Consider the following 14,078-nt stretch of genomic DNA (forward strand, 5'->3'; position numbering starts at 1 on the left):
CACCAGCTATTGTTAACAGTCTAAACTGGTGGGAAAGCCACAATTAACATATGTTAGCACCTGTATCTGTTCATAACTGCTTAATTCTTCTAAGTTGCAGCTTACAACCAACAGCAGTCCCAATTATACTATTCTTAATACTCTTATACAAGTACTAAACCTGACTATAACCTTACTATTCAGTCTAATAGTAACAAGGTGTACTAGTGCCCAGCTTTCTATGGGTAACTTTATATTGCACTGTAGGAAAAGGTGGTAGTTTTTTGGTTTGGGTTTTCTTGTGGGTGTTGGGGTTTTTTGTTTGTTTCGGTGGTGGTTTTGGTTTTTGGTTTTGTTTGGTTTGTGTGGTTTGTTTTTTTTTTTTTAGTGAAAGGTAAATGGAGGGTCAAAGCTCCTTTTAAATGTCAGTTATATCATCCATGATAGTCACAGATTGCATTTGTGCACTATAATGTACATTAAAATGTTACTTTACAGAATATGAAGCTTGCTAAGTGGTTTTGGTTTATTGGCAGGTTTCTTTTGCCTATTAAGATATTGGGGAGGGAGTGTCTCTGAACAGTTAAAGTACTGGTGTTTCAAGTGTCCTACAGCTATGTGGGAAAATGGTCTCAGGACTTAATTTTTCTTCTCTAGTAATTATTTATATGCAATATTATGTAGGGTTTTAGCTGACATAAGTGAGAGTGCATGTGTATCTATTGCACAGAAAATAGCAAATAATATATATTAGTAGATGTTTTCTGTGAACATGTCTTGGCTTGTTACAGTGTCTGTCTAGGGTGGTGCTGTACATCACTGTACATACATGCTTCAAAAGCTGCATGCAGAAATGAATTAATGTCAGAAGACTACAGTTAAGCAGATCTTGGTAGGAATGATGGAGAAGGTATGTGAGGGGAGAATGATTTGCTGCTTCTACCAGCAGTTGGCTGCCTTCTGATATTGCTCTGATTAAAGTAGAATTCCTTGGAACATTCACATAAAGAGGCACAAGGAGTAGAGATGTGCAGCACTGATTTTTTTTCCCTCTTCTCTTTCCCTTGTTTCCCTTATTTAAACCTTCTCTTCCCACCACACAACGTTGCTGCTGTTGGTGTATTTTGAAACGTATTCTGTCTTATGTGGCATGTTGGTGTTTTGGGTTTTTCTTGGGTTTGTTGTTTTTGAGAGTGGTTATGAGGATGGAGGAAGAGGTGGTACTTGCAATGACTCTGAAATTGAGGGAAGTGGACAATGGCTGTGTGATCACTGAAATTAAATTCTTATATGACTATACTGGCATTGTAGCATGGCTTTCTTTATAATATCTTCATCTTTGACCAGCCATATCCTGCCTGTCTTGCCACCAGGCTTGCATAATCAGATGCAAATGCAATATATTATGGTAAAGTCAGATGAACTGAGTATTTCTGGTCAATGTTTGGCCAGTCATTGGAAGCATTCAAGGTCAGATTGGATTGGGCTTTGAGCAACCTGAAAGATGTTCCTGCCCCTGCAGGGGGGTTGGACTAGATGATCTTTGAAGGTCCCTTCCAACCCAAATGACTCTGACTCTGTTTTCTCTTGGCACTACTTATAAGTGTAAATCATATTTATTATATTTGACTGAGCTGTTGGACTTCTATTAATGTTTGTCCTGTAGTGGCATTGCATGTAAGTAAACACTAATTTTTAGGCAGCATTTAAGTATGGGGAGGGACATTTGAGAAGAAGGCAGAGAGTAAAACTTGAAAGGTCACATAGTTTTAGTAAACTTGAGGAAATGACCTTCTGATGTGTGGATGGTGTAAGTGAAATGAGACACACCTTTCCAAGAAACAGTACCTGCTGCAGATTATATCACTGGGTTTGCGTGGCAAGGTTTTGGTATTGGGGGGGCTACAGGGGTGGCTTCTGTGAGAAGATGCTAGAAGATTCCCCCATGTTCAATAGAGCCAATGCCAGCTGCTCCAAGAGAGAGCTGCTGCTGGCCAAAGCTGAGCCAATCAGCGATAGTGGTAGTGCCTCTGTGATAACATATTTAAGAAGGGGGGAAAACTGCTGCGCAACAGCAGCCGGAAGAGAGGAGTGAGAATATGAGAGCAAGAACTCTGCAGGCACTAAGGTCACTGAAGAAGGAGGAGGAAGAGGTGTTCCAGGTGCCAGAGCAGAGGTTCCCCTTCAGCCTGTGGTGAAGAGCATGGTGATGCAGGTTGTCCCCCTGCAGCCCATGGAGGTCCACAGTGGAGCAGATATCCACCCTGTAGCCTGTGGAGGACCCCATGCTGAAGCAGGTGGGTGACCGAAGGAGGCTGTGAGCCCATGGGAAGCCTGTGCTGGAGCAGGCTCCTGGCAGGACCTGCGGATCTGTGGAGAGAGGAGCCCACGGAGCAGGTTTTCTGGCAGGACTTGTGACCCCATGGTGGACCCACGCTGGAGCAGTGTGCTCCTGAAGGACTGCATGCTGTGGAAGGGACCCATGCTGGAGCAGTTAGTGAAGGACTGCAGCCCGTGGAAAGGACCCGTGCTGAAGCAGTTCATGGGGGACTGTCTCCTGTGGGTGGGACCCCCTGCTGGAGCAGGGGAAGAGTGTGAGGAGAAAGGAGCAGCAAAGACAACGTGCAATGAACTGACTGCAACCCCCATTCCCCATCCCCCTGTGCTGCTCAGGGGGAGAAAGTAGAGAAGCTGGGAGTGAAGTTGAGCCCAGGAAGAAGGGAGGGGTGGAGGGATGGTGTTTTAAGATTCCTTTTTATTTCTCATTATCCTACTCTGATGTTTGGCAATAAGTTAAATTAATTTCCCCAAGTCAAGTCTGTTTTGCCCATGATGGTACTAGCTGAGTAATCTCCCTTATTTTGACCCATGAGCCTTTTGTTATGTTTTCTCTCACCTGTCCAGTTGAGGAGGGGGAGTGATAGAGCGGCTTGGTGGGTACCTGGTGTCTAGCCAAGGTTAACCCACCACAGTCACATTAAGACAAAGAACTAGTTATTTCAAGTGCTTCATTTGGGGGACACACACACAAAAAAACCCCTCCCCCAAAACCCCCAAAGTAAACTGTGTTGATTAAACATGATATTTTTTTCCTAATAAATTTAAGAGTAGGTCTTATTTAAAAATAGCGTCTGTCTGAATAGCTGTCCCTAGAAAAAGGATGAGTGTAATATAGTTTTTGTTTAGGTTGATAGTTTTAAAATACTCAATGCAGATCTGTATTTTCAGGCATGACAACATAACTTACTACCGAACGTGTTTCTTGTCCAACATAAAAGCAGTGAAGACCTTTCTTGCTATTAGCATTTAGTTTTTAAAGAAAAAAAACTAGTCTTTATTCAATGAAATCTGTAATACATTAAAACTCTAACTTTCTCCTTCTCTCTTTATTAAGTAAAGTTTAATTGAATATTTTCTGACAAGTCAGATTTATATTTTTTTCCAGGTCAATGTTGTGGTTTAACCCCAGCCAGCAACTAAGCACCATGCAGCTGCTCACTCGCTCCCCCCGCCCCCCAGTGGGATGGGGGAGAGAATTGGAAGGAAAAAGGTAAAACTTGTGGGTTGAGATAAGAACAGTTTAATAGAACAGAAAGGAAGAAACTAACAATGATAACAATAATAAAATAACAATAATAAAAGAATTGGAATATACAAAACAAGTGATGTACAATGCAATTGCTCACCACTTGCCAACTGATGCCGAGTTTTTTTCCCAAGCAGCCATCCCCCCCAGGCCAACTCCCCCCAGGTTATATACTAGGCATGACATCACGTGGTATGGAGTACCCCGTTGGCCGCTTTGGGTCAGCTGCCCTGGCTGTGTCTCCTCCCAACTTCTTGTGCCCCTCCAGCCTTCTTGTTGTCTGGGCACGAGAAGCTGAAAAATCCTTGACTTTAGTCTAAACACTACTTAGCAACAACTGAAAACATCAGTGTGTTATCAACATTCTTCTCATACTGAATCCAAGACATACCACTTTACCAGCTACTAGAAAGAAAATTAACTCTATCCCAGCCAAAACCAGGACAGTCAACTATCCTGAAACTGGAGAGATGACTTTGAAAGTTAAACTTAATTTTCAGTTGATTAGAAGATGAAAGTAAAGGATGTGAAAAAATAAAATGCAATAATAATGAAAAACTTTTTAACTTTTTTGAATTGTTACTAACTAGAGAAACAAAATGTTTTGCTTTTACACTATGTATGAACTTTTTACATGTGTCCTAGTTTAGTGATGAGTAATAGCAAGTGGCTATCTTGATGCTGGTTAGGAGCATCAACTTAGTAATGTAGTATATGGGGGAAAGTTTTCATATATGATGGTTCTGGCCCACCAAAAGTCACTCCCCTCTTCTGGTCATGCCATCTGTTGTGATTGGCTTGCCGGACCAGCCACCCCTACCAGTTTATCCAGTGTCGTGGTAGAGACGGATACGACAAGTAATAGATCATGCAAAATGGCTACTTTATTGTTCTAACACACCTTTTTATCCCCTTCTTCAGAGTATGTGTTAGTATATGATTGGCTTAGTTAGTAACTAACAATTCATGATTGGTGAGTTTGTCAGGACGGTTCTTCTTATCACTATCTTGTTTTCGTACTGGTCTTCTCGGATCTTTCCAGACTTCTCAAGGATATACTACAAGCTGCTCGAGGTTGCGCTGTTCTCGAACTGTCAGGAATTCCATAGACTCGTTGCATCCCCCAACAATTCCCCCTTTTTGTATTTGTGCTAAAAATATCATCCCGGCTGCCCTCTGCAGGGCCCTTTGCAGAAGGCCGAAAAGACAGGGCAACATTAGGAGCATAGTTATCACAATCAAGGTCACTATCCCCACAGTCTTGAGCAGAGATATCAACATTCCAGACAATCCCCAACCCTCAAATATCTTTGTCCTTGTGCTAAAAGCAAGAAATCAATTCCAGCTCTATTTTATAGCGTAGCATGTCTGACACTATCAATGTCTAGCAGTAAATCTGATAATACTACACCAGTCTGTATTCAGGGACCCCATAATTTGTGATTCCTGGGGTGGCAATGAGGGTTAATGCCCAATCCGTGAAAACCAGGCATTCCCATCCATTGAGTCCATGACCTGCTGCACAGGGGTCTCCAGCAATAAGTTCTTAAACTTTGTCAATGTCAGTGGAACCCACTATTAAACCTGTGAAAAAGGGATTGCTTGGTGTTGCTGTGCTAAGGTATAAGCAATCTTGTCCGGTCACGTCAGCCAGGGTCATCGAGATGTTTTCTTTGGTTTGCGGTGGTATCCGTGACTACGTCCATCCGAGGACTGTGAGGTAGATGAACCATCTGTACATTCTTGTGCTGTCTTGCTCCGCAAATTCAGCCCAGCAATCGGTAGGTGCCAGCTTTATGTGGGCGTCCCCACGGAGGCAACGATGGCCTTGCCGTACACCAGTCCGATGCTCTTCGGAAAATCCCGGTATTTATACATTTGTAGAGGAACGGATTTCAGCACACGTGGCCAGCGGGTGCCAAAAATCCGCCTCATTTGCAACCTATGACGCATGCGCTCGCTGGCCAGGCGCGCTGCATGAGTCATAGTCATCCTGTCTATTGGTTCATGGACTTTGTGATGCGGTTGCAATGCACAGAGAATCTTGACCTGTTATATTGGCCAAGGTGACCTACACTTAGTTTTTGGTTGAGGTGGTATTCATATTGCCGCACCCTCTGGGATGTTCCAGATGATGATGGTCATTCAAATCAAGCGGGAGTCCATTGTGGGCCTGTATCTGTAGAAACACAAGCATAACCTCGCCCCCAGGTTAACAGCTCACATGGTCCACTCCACTGACCAGTAACTAAATCTTTAATGTGTACTTTGATGCCTCTTTGTAAATTCTGTGTTGAAAAAAGAGAAGTGTTGAAAAAAGGAGGTAGAGAAGAATTATCCCCATAATAGAGAAATCTAAGAACATAAACCACGTTATCTAAACATGCCTGTGGTGGTTCCCCAATCATTCCCCCTTTTTGTTTTTGAAGCTGCTGCTTCAGTGTGCCATGTGCACGCAGCTCTACTATTTGTGGAGAACCATTTTGATACACTACTTTGCTGTTCCAGTTGTTGTTTTCATACCATACTACTGCTGCTTTACCTGTTTTTCCAGAACCATCTGTGAAGACAGTAGGGCCTTTCACAGGTTCCGGCTGGCTTAAGTTTTTCTGACCAAATGGTATTTCTCGAGCAAATTTCAGGAGCGGGTGCGACGGTAGATGATACGAGATCTGTCCTTAAAAACCCGCCATAGCCACTTGCAGCTTGTAATTGTTTGCCAGACACCATTCAAAGTACCAATTTTGAACAGGTAAAACAATAGTAGCTGGATCACGTCATGTTAGTTCTACACATCGTTTTCTGGCTTTTATGATTACATCAACAATAAGTTCAAACAAGCCAGGAGCAGTTTTTCGTGGCCAGAAATGACAAAAACATCCATTCTAAAATATGTAACGGGTCATCCCACTCAGAATTCCACTGCACCAAAGCACCAAATGGCACAGTTTTGTCAATTAGTACAAAGAATTGTACCAATTGAGACAGATCAATTTGAGAAACAAATTTCTTGTGTATACATTGTTCCACCCTGTGAATTACATTTAACACTTCCTTATTCAATATTCTGGGTTCTGTTGGATCATTGGAATTTTTTAATAATTCCAATAAAGGTTGTAACTGCGAATTGGTCAGTCCAAGATAGGGCCTGATCCAGTTCAAGGATCCCATTAATTTCTGTACATCACTGAGTGTCTTAACTGCAGGGTTAAGTTTCACAGGTTGGGGCACAACCTGCTTATTTGTAATTGTCATTCCCAAATATTTCCAGGGTGCTATTTTTTGCTCTTTTTCAGGGGCAATAACTAACTCATATTGTTGTAGCAAATTCGTGGCCAAATTGTTCATGCCATTCAACTGCTCCTTGTTGTCTGATGCTAACAGAATGTCATCCATATAGTGATAACTATAACTAGTAGGGAATTTTTCCCGTACAGGTGACAGAGCTTGTGCAACAAACGATTGACAAGTGGTTGGTGAATTTTTCATGCTCTGTGGCAGAACTCTCCATTGATATCTTTTTGCTGGTTCTGCATGATTGATAGAAGGCACAGAGAATGCAAAAAATTTTTAATTTTTTTTTTTTTTTTTTTTTTTTTTTTTTGTCTTGGGAAGCTAGTGGAATTGTAAAAAAAAAAAAAAAAAACCAACCCTTAAGGTCCATGACAATGATTTCCCAATCTTGAGGGATCATGGCAGGTGAAGGCATGCCTGGTTGCAGAGCCCCCATCATGGCCATGACAGCATTGACTTGCCACAGGTCATGCAAAAATCGCTATTTTCCTGATTTCTTTTTTTTTTTTCACAAACACTGGAGCATTCCACAGACTGTGAGATGGTTCAATGTGTCCGGCAGCTAGTTGTTCTGCTACCAATTCTTGCAGGGCCTTTAATTTTTTCAAGTGGTAGGGGCCACTGATCCACCCACACAGGGTTATTTGTTAACCAAGTTAAAACAAGCATGGGTTGTCTAACACCCTGCAGCACAGTGGCCCCCGTTAAAAATCTGTGATAATTCTCACCCCCCACTGCGACAAGCAATCCCTCCCCCATAAACTGAGGGGAGCTGCCGTCACATATGGTTTAATAACTTCTTGTTGGCCCTCAGGATTGGCAATTGGAACTGGTGTGACTGCTATCTTTGCACGTGTGGATCCTCCCAGCCCCACTACTCCCATACCAGCCTCCTCTGTTGGCCAGGTAGACGGCCACAGATAATCGGCAATAATAGTCACATCAGCTCCGGTGTCCAGGAGCCCTGCAAGCCTTACTGTAGTCGGAGATCTTCCGTGATTCGACCGTGTGCACGTCATATGTGGTCAGGATGATGAGACAGTCTGAGACCAGCAGACCTGAGGGGGTCCCGTGGAGCTGAAGCCTCCAGCGCATCGCAGTCGCTGTTCTGCTTTTGAAATAGAATTCGAAAAAGGAACAAGTTGAGCAATGCGAGTACCTTTAGGGATTGGTACTGGTGGGTAGGGGGTCGAAATCATCGCACAAATTTGACCTGTTAAAGCAGCATCAATAACTCCCACATGCACGATTATTCCATTCAACGTGCTACCTGATCTTCCCGGTAGCAATGCACTCAGTCCCCGTCCTATAGGACCCCTTGCATTAAGAGGGACCTTAACGATGTCTTTCGTGGCTAGAGTTACTGTGTCGGCGGTGGATACATCCAACCCTGCTAAGCCAGCTGTCGCGGCTGACAATTGTTCGCAGAGAGGAATTGGCCGGCTGTCGTGAGGGGATTTGTTCTCCTTGCGCGCCCTCTCACACTCATTTTGTGGTTTTCCTGTAGCGGCTGTCCATTAGCATGAAATTGGGAATGACACTGTTTTGCAAAGTGTCCTGATTTCCCACATTTCTTGCAAGTAATCTCCGGTGAGTGGTGCACCGGTTGTTTACCTGGTGATGTTTTGTGTGGAGAAGTTACCATGATGTGCCCTTCGCTGCCACACCCAGAGCACTTTCCAGAATTTCTCATAGCATTCACTATGGTGGTCACTGTGTGTACCAGCATCCCAACTTTAGAACAGGCAGCTACCATGTCAGGGACAGAAGGATCTCCTGGCAGAGCCTGTATGATCTTTTGACAGTCCTCATTAGCATTATCTTTTACCAACTGTTTGCATAGCATTTGTCTTAAGACCGCATCTTCTACCTGTTTTTCCAGGGCAGCAGATATTTTTTTCTACAAATTGTAAAAAGGGTTCTGTGGGGCCTTGGCGGATAGTGATGTATTTTTGCTTCGGAGCTGCCATATCCATTGTTCGCTTTACTGCCATAAGGCCTATATTTCGTGCTTGTTCGAGAGCCAGCGGAGGCCATGTAGCCTGTAGCTGAGGGTTACTATACTGCCCTTCACCAAGCAAAGCATCCTCTCCAAGGCCTAATCTCGGGTCACCCTGTGGCAGTCGTGAATTATGCAGCGCCGCCGTGCGTGCCATCTGCCTCCAGGTGGATTGAAATACTTGCAATTGTACGGGCTGAAACAGCACTTGTGCTAGATGCATAATATCATATGGACACAGCAGATCTGTGCTAATTATACGAATAAGTTGCATTACCTCAGGAGAATTGATTCCAAATTTTTGTACTTTATTCTGCAAATCCTGCACTACTCTCCAGCCTATGGGATTGTGCTCATCGTGCCGGTTTGTGCCTGCAGTAGCTTTGAAAACAGGAAATGTAACAGGAGCCTCTGCTGTGTTATCTAGAGGCTTTAGAAATGCAGGTGTTAGAGAGCATGGGCTGAGGCGTTCTACTAGATCCCAGTTGCCGGAGTCGGCAGCATATCTTCTAACTCCCTCCCAAAATTGATCAGGGGATCTCGGGGCCACAGTTACTGTGGACGGAGGGAGAGTCCATGGCAGGGGTTCTTTTGGTATGGTTTTATCTGCGAGTTGCAGGGATCGCATAGCGTCAATTAGAGATTTTTCTGCCTCAGCTTCATTTTTGCTCTCATTTTCCGTGTGGCCCTCACATTCGGTTTGAGTCTCACCATCCTTTCGGCCCTGGCTTTCGTTACGGCCCTGGCTTTCGTTATGGCCCTCGCTTTCCGGCTCAGTGTTAATCGCCACATTTTTCTCTTCGGGGGGGGGGGCTGATGGAGTCACCCCTTCCGCTGCCGCACCAGTAGGTGAGGAGGGCCCCTCATTGCCCAGTAAAGTAATTAATGGCGTAGGAGGAGGAGGTGAATAAGGGTATGATCTGATTTTGCTCGTGAGGGGTTTTCTGCCCGCAACTGCTGATATTGCAGCATCGGCCACAGCTGTTACTTGAGCAGAAACTTTTTCATTGATAACTTTTTCTGATTTCTTATCTTTCTTTTGCTGATCTTTTGCATCACATTCTGCTTTCCATTCCTTCAGGGTCTCACATAGTAGACGCCATAAGATCGCCAGCTTACAGAGCTCTTTCTATTCTTTAGAGGTCTCATCAAACATTTTCCAGCCCATCGCTTGCCATGCATCCACACTGAATGCAGTAACTGTTGTGGCTGTAAAGCCTTGCATCTTACACTGTATTAAAATCCTTTTCAGGCTTTGTTCTGGGGTTTTAACCCCTTTTCTTTTTAATAGGGCTTTCCAGGTAGACAAAATCGTCTCCTTTTCTTTTGTTAATTTCTGCCCCATTTGAACAGTTTAGTCCCCGGTGGCTCACCTTATTAGGTGTCTAGGCTCAGGTCCGGACCAGGTAGATTCCACTGCTCTCAGCTTCACCGGTCTCCGTCTCCGCAGCTTTTCTCGCTGCCGGTATACTCTTTCGCAGCTCTCGTCGCCGCTGGTATACTTCTCGCTAGTGCTGGATTTATTGCCGTTAGATGATCTGTTCGCTCAGGCACATCGGGGTCACCATTTGTCGCGGTAGAGATGGACACGACAAGTAATAGATCACGCAAAATGGCTACTTTATTGTTCTAACACACCTTTTTATCCCCTTCTTCAGAGTATGTGTTAGTATATGATTGGCTTAGTAACTAACAATTCATGATTGGTGAGTTTGTCAGGACGGTTCTTCTTATCACTATCTTGTTTTCGTACTGGTCTTCTTGGATCTTTCCAGACTTCTCAAGGATATACTACAAGCTGCTCAAGGTCGCGCTGTTCTCGAACTGTCAGGAATTCCGTAGACTCGTTGCATCCCCCGACAATCCAGAAATACATCAGGCCAGGAAAACCCTTCCCCTCAATGTGCAGGGGACTGCCATTTTGTTAAACATCATAACCCATGTGTTTTTCATACTGCTCTGTGATTTGCTGATGGCCATTTCCTGACACTGTCATACCCGTGTGTTCTCAGACAGCCTTGTGATTGGTAGTAGAGCTAGCTGCCCCTACCAGTGTACCCAGAAGCATGACAGAAAAAGAAGCCCCTATTTTCGACAAGTTCATTCCCCATGTGTTTTCGCACTGCTTTGTGACTGGGTGATGACTATTTTTGACAATGTCATACCCGCATATTCTCAGCTCTCCCTCTGATTGGCTGTATGTAAAAATATATACAATAGATGGAATATACACATATTTGCACAGTCCTTATATATTTCTGTATATTTTAAAATAGATATTTATATATAGATGCACTATTTTTAATATACTTATGTATCTGTATATATTTACATGATTATAAAGATATAGAAATTATATATCTGTAAAAGCATAGGTATAAAATGACTAAAACATTCTTTAATAAGAGCTAATGACATGAGTAATTAAAGTTTAAATGTTAATAGAAAGTAATTAAACAAAAGTACAAGGCAGGTTTGGAGTCCCCCACTTGAAAAGGCTACAGATCAAGCCCTAACATGTCTGGGGTGGGGACTTCATGAGGGTTGAGGGGGCATGGACAAGTCTGGATGTGCCCAAGGGCTACAAACCCTTCCTAGGAGGCCCATCAAGGGACCCCCTGGGAGAACCTTGTCACGTGCAAAGAAGAGACCAATCATTTGAGTTGGATTGAGAGGCCTCTGCATCTGGACCCAGCCCAGCAGGATGACCATGCAGTGTTACTGGAGCAAACTTTGGGCTTTGTGTGGTCCTGCAAGGCACAGGCAACACTGTTCATGAAAATGGATAGCCAGAACAAAATGTGAACTTTAGAAGAACACATGCATGAGGACAGTAAGGAAAAGACCCTAAGGGATTCATTAAAAAGACCATGTGAACCAGAAGAACTGGCCAATGGGCCTGCAAATCGCAAACTAGATTTTGAGGCAAGTATCACATAGAGGGTGGGTAATGGTGTTGGGGAGCTCCCTTTGCCCAGGGTTGGGGAGATCTTGCAGGTACCTGCAAGACCATTATGGGGTGCAGGCTGGTGCTATATGTCTTTCCTTGTCCTTAGGTTAATGATAACCTTATAGAACATATTAAACAGCTCCAGCTGACTGAGGAAGGAGAAGTCAAATTTTACTATTATCTGTTTGTGGTTTTGTCTCGGCCTATAGCCGCTGAAGGAAGGAGAAAGGGTGTAGAAGTGACAGTGATGTTTGGGGGGGGGGGGGAAGGAAAAAAACCCGGAGAAGTCTTGAATGGCAACCAACTCCCCTCATACCTTGTTAACAAAGTTTGTACTTGAGTTAAATTGATTGTCCAGTGTTTCCTTATGTACATGTGTGTAGCAGCAGCATGTCAGTAGATATGTCTACAATGCCACTTCTGTTAAAAGATATTTACTGTGCTCGTGGGGAGGTGGGAAGCTTTGGGGGTGTAAATCCCCTTTTTGAAGCTGCTAAAAGGCAAATGGCCGATCTGAACAGAAGCCAAGTGTCAACCTGGCTTGCAAACCAGGACACTTGCAGCTTATACCAAGAGGCAAGAAAGCACTTAAAAAGAAGCAAGATGATTGTGGCAGAGGTGGAAGCACAATGTCAAGCAGACTTGGTGGCTATGCAACAGTTTTCCAAACACAATGATGGTGTTAAGTACATCTTAGTGGTGATAGATGTTTAATCCAAGCATGCCTGGGCCATTGGCCTAAAAGGCAAAACAGGTTCTGAGATAGCTGAGGCTTTAAAAAAACATTTTTAGCAGGGGATGCAAACCTCAGAAATTACAGACCAAGTGGGGGAAAACAATTTTTAAACCAGCCTTTAAACAAGCTGTTAAAGCAGTGTGATGTTCACCATTTTGTTACTAATGATGAATTAAAAGCCTCTGTCATAGAGTGGTTTAACAGGATACTCAAAACCAAGGTGTGGAGATATTTTACACTTTGCAACATATTCTGCTACATTGATGTGTTGTCAGAGTTTATAAAGAGCTATAACCATAGCTTCCACAGAACTATCAGAGCTGGGCCTGTGGACATGAACCCATTACAATCTGCAAGGGTTTGGAAAACTGTATGTGGAGGGGTGTTTAAAATGAAAGAATCTGCTCCTCTGCTGAAAAAGGGAGACCACTTCAGAGTGTCTAGAACAAAAGAGAGATTTGAGAAGGGTTATAAGCAGATGTTCATAGATGAAACTTTTGTAGTAGCTGAAATTGTGAGAAAGGGACAGATATGTGTGTACAGCTTAATAGACTATGATCACAAAGCAATCAAGGGGGCATTTCACCCTGAAAAACTTCAAAAAAGTGAATCCTGATGAGGACAGAATCTACAAAATTGAGATCATCACTGCTGCCAAAGGGAAAGGAAGAAAGAAACAGCTGATGATGAAGTGGCATGGCTGACCCCAGAAATTTCAGTTGGATAGAAGCCTCCCAAGTCCAGGACACCTAGTAACTTGTGTTGGAGTGGGGGGGGGGGGGAAGGATGGTGGATGGGGGGTTCTATATTACCCTACCCTGCAATGCCAGTGCTACGATCTTCCTGCAAAACACCAGCTCAAACTTCATTGTGCAGCTGGAGAGGCCCCTGGAGCTCTCAGGGAAGTGGGAGGTAGGGCTGGTGGAAACAGAGTACCTGCATAGCTGGAATAATATCAATGAAGATGCCATCTTTGAAATAGCACTGCAGGGTAAGATGTGGCAGTATACTTTGCAGAAAGGTTATTATCCATCCCTCTCCATGTTGATGGAATAGACTAGAATAGACTATTTCAGTTGGAAGGGACCTACAATGATCGTCTAGTCCAACTGCCTGACCTCCTCAGGGCTGACCAAAAGTTAAAGCATGTTAAGGGCATTGTCCCAATACTTCTTAAACACTGACAGGCTTGGGGCATCAACCACCTCTCTAGGAAGCCTGTTCCAGTGTTTGACCACCCTCTCGGTAAAGAAATGCTTCCTAATGTCCAGTCTAAACCTCCCCTGACGCAGCTTTGAACCATTCCTACAAGTCCTGTCACAGGATCCCAGGGAGAAGAGATCAGCATCTCCCTCTCCACTTCCCCTCCTCAGGAAGCTGTAGAGAGCAATGAGGTTGCCCCTCAGCCTCCTTTTCTCCAAACTAGACAAACCCAGAGTCCTTAGCTGCTCCTCATAGGACATGCCTTCCAGCCCTTTCACCAGCTTTGTTGCCCTCCTCTGGACACATTCAAGGACCTTCACATCCTTCTTAA

At 43.9% G+C, this 14,078-nt stretch overlaps 4 protein-coding genes across 9 annotated transcripts in view; 3 read left to right on the forward strand and 1 right to left on the reverse strand.

Annotated features, from left to right (window-relative positions):
* The window catches only part of LOC126035464 (uncharacterized), a 440,127-nt gene that overhangs the window by 141,365 nt on the left and 284,684 nt on the right, over positions 1–14,078 (forward strand). The window lies entirely within an intron of this gene.
* The window catches only part of LOC126035469 (uncharacterized), a 340,981-nt gene that overhangs the window by 111,001 nt on the left and 215,902 nt on the right, over positions 1–14,078 (reverse strand). The gene's annotated exons all lie outside the window — the stretch shown is intronic.
* The window catches only part of LOC126035491 (uncharacterized protein K02A2.6-like), a 136,376-nt gene that overhangs the window by 41,630 nt on the left and 80,668 nt on the right, over positions 1–14,078 (forward strand). The window lies entirely within an intron of this gene.
* LOC126035503 (macrophage immunometabolism regulator-like) overlaps positions 1–14,078 on the forward strand; it is a 42,609-nt gene that overhangs the window by 2,937 nt on the left and 25,594 nt on the right. The window contains exon 2 of the mRNA XM_049794161.1: positions 3,425–3,529. Within this exon, the coding sequence (XP_049650118.1) occupies positions 3,503–3,529 (27 nt within the window). The 5' untranslated portion in view covers positions 3,425–3,502. The remainder of the gene's footprint in view (positions 1–3,424; positions 3,530–14,078) is intronic.

The sequence above is a fragment of the Accipiter gentilis genome, chromosome W, assembly GCF_929443795.1.
Source record: "Accipiter gentilis chromosome W, bAccGen1.1, whole genome shotgun sequence".
Lineage (NCBI taxonomy): Eukaryota > Metazoa > Chordata > Aves > Accipitriformes > Accipitridae > Astur > Astur gentilis.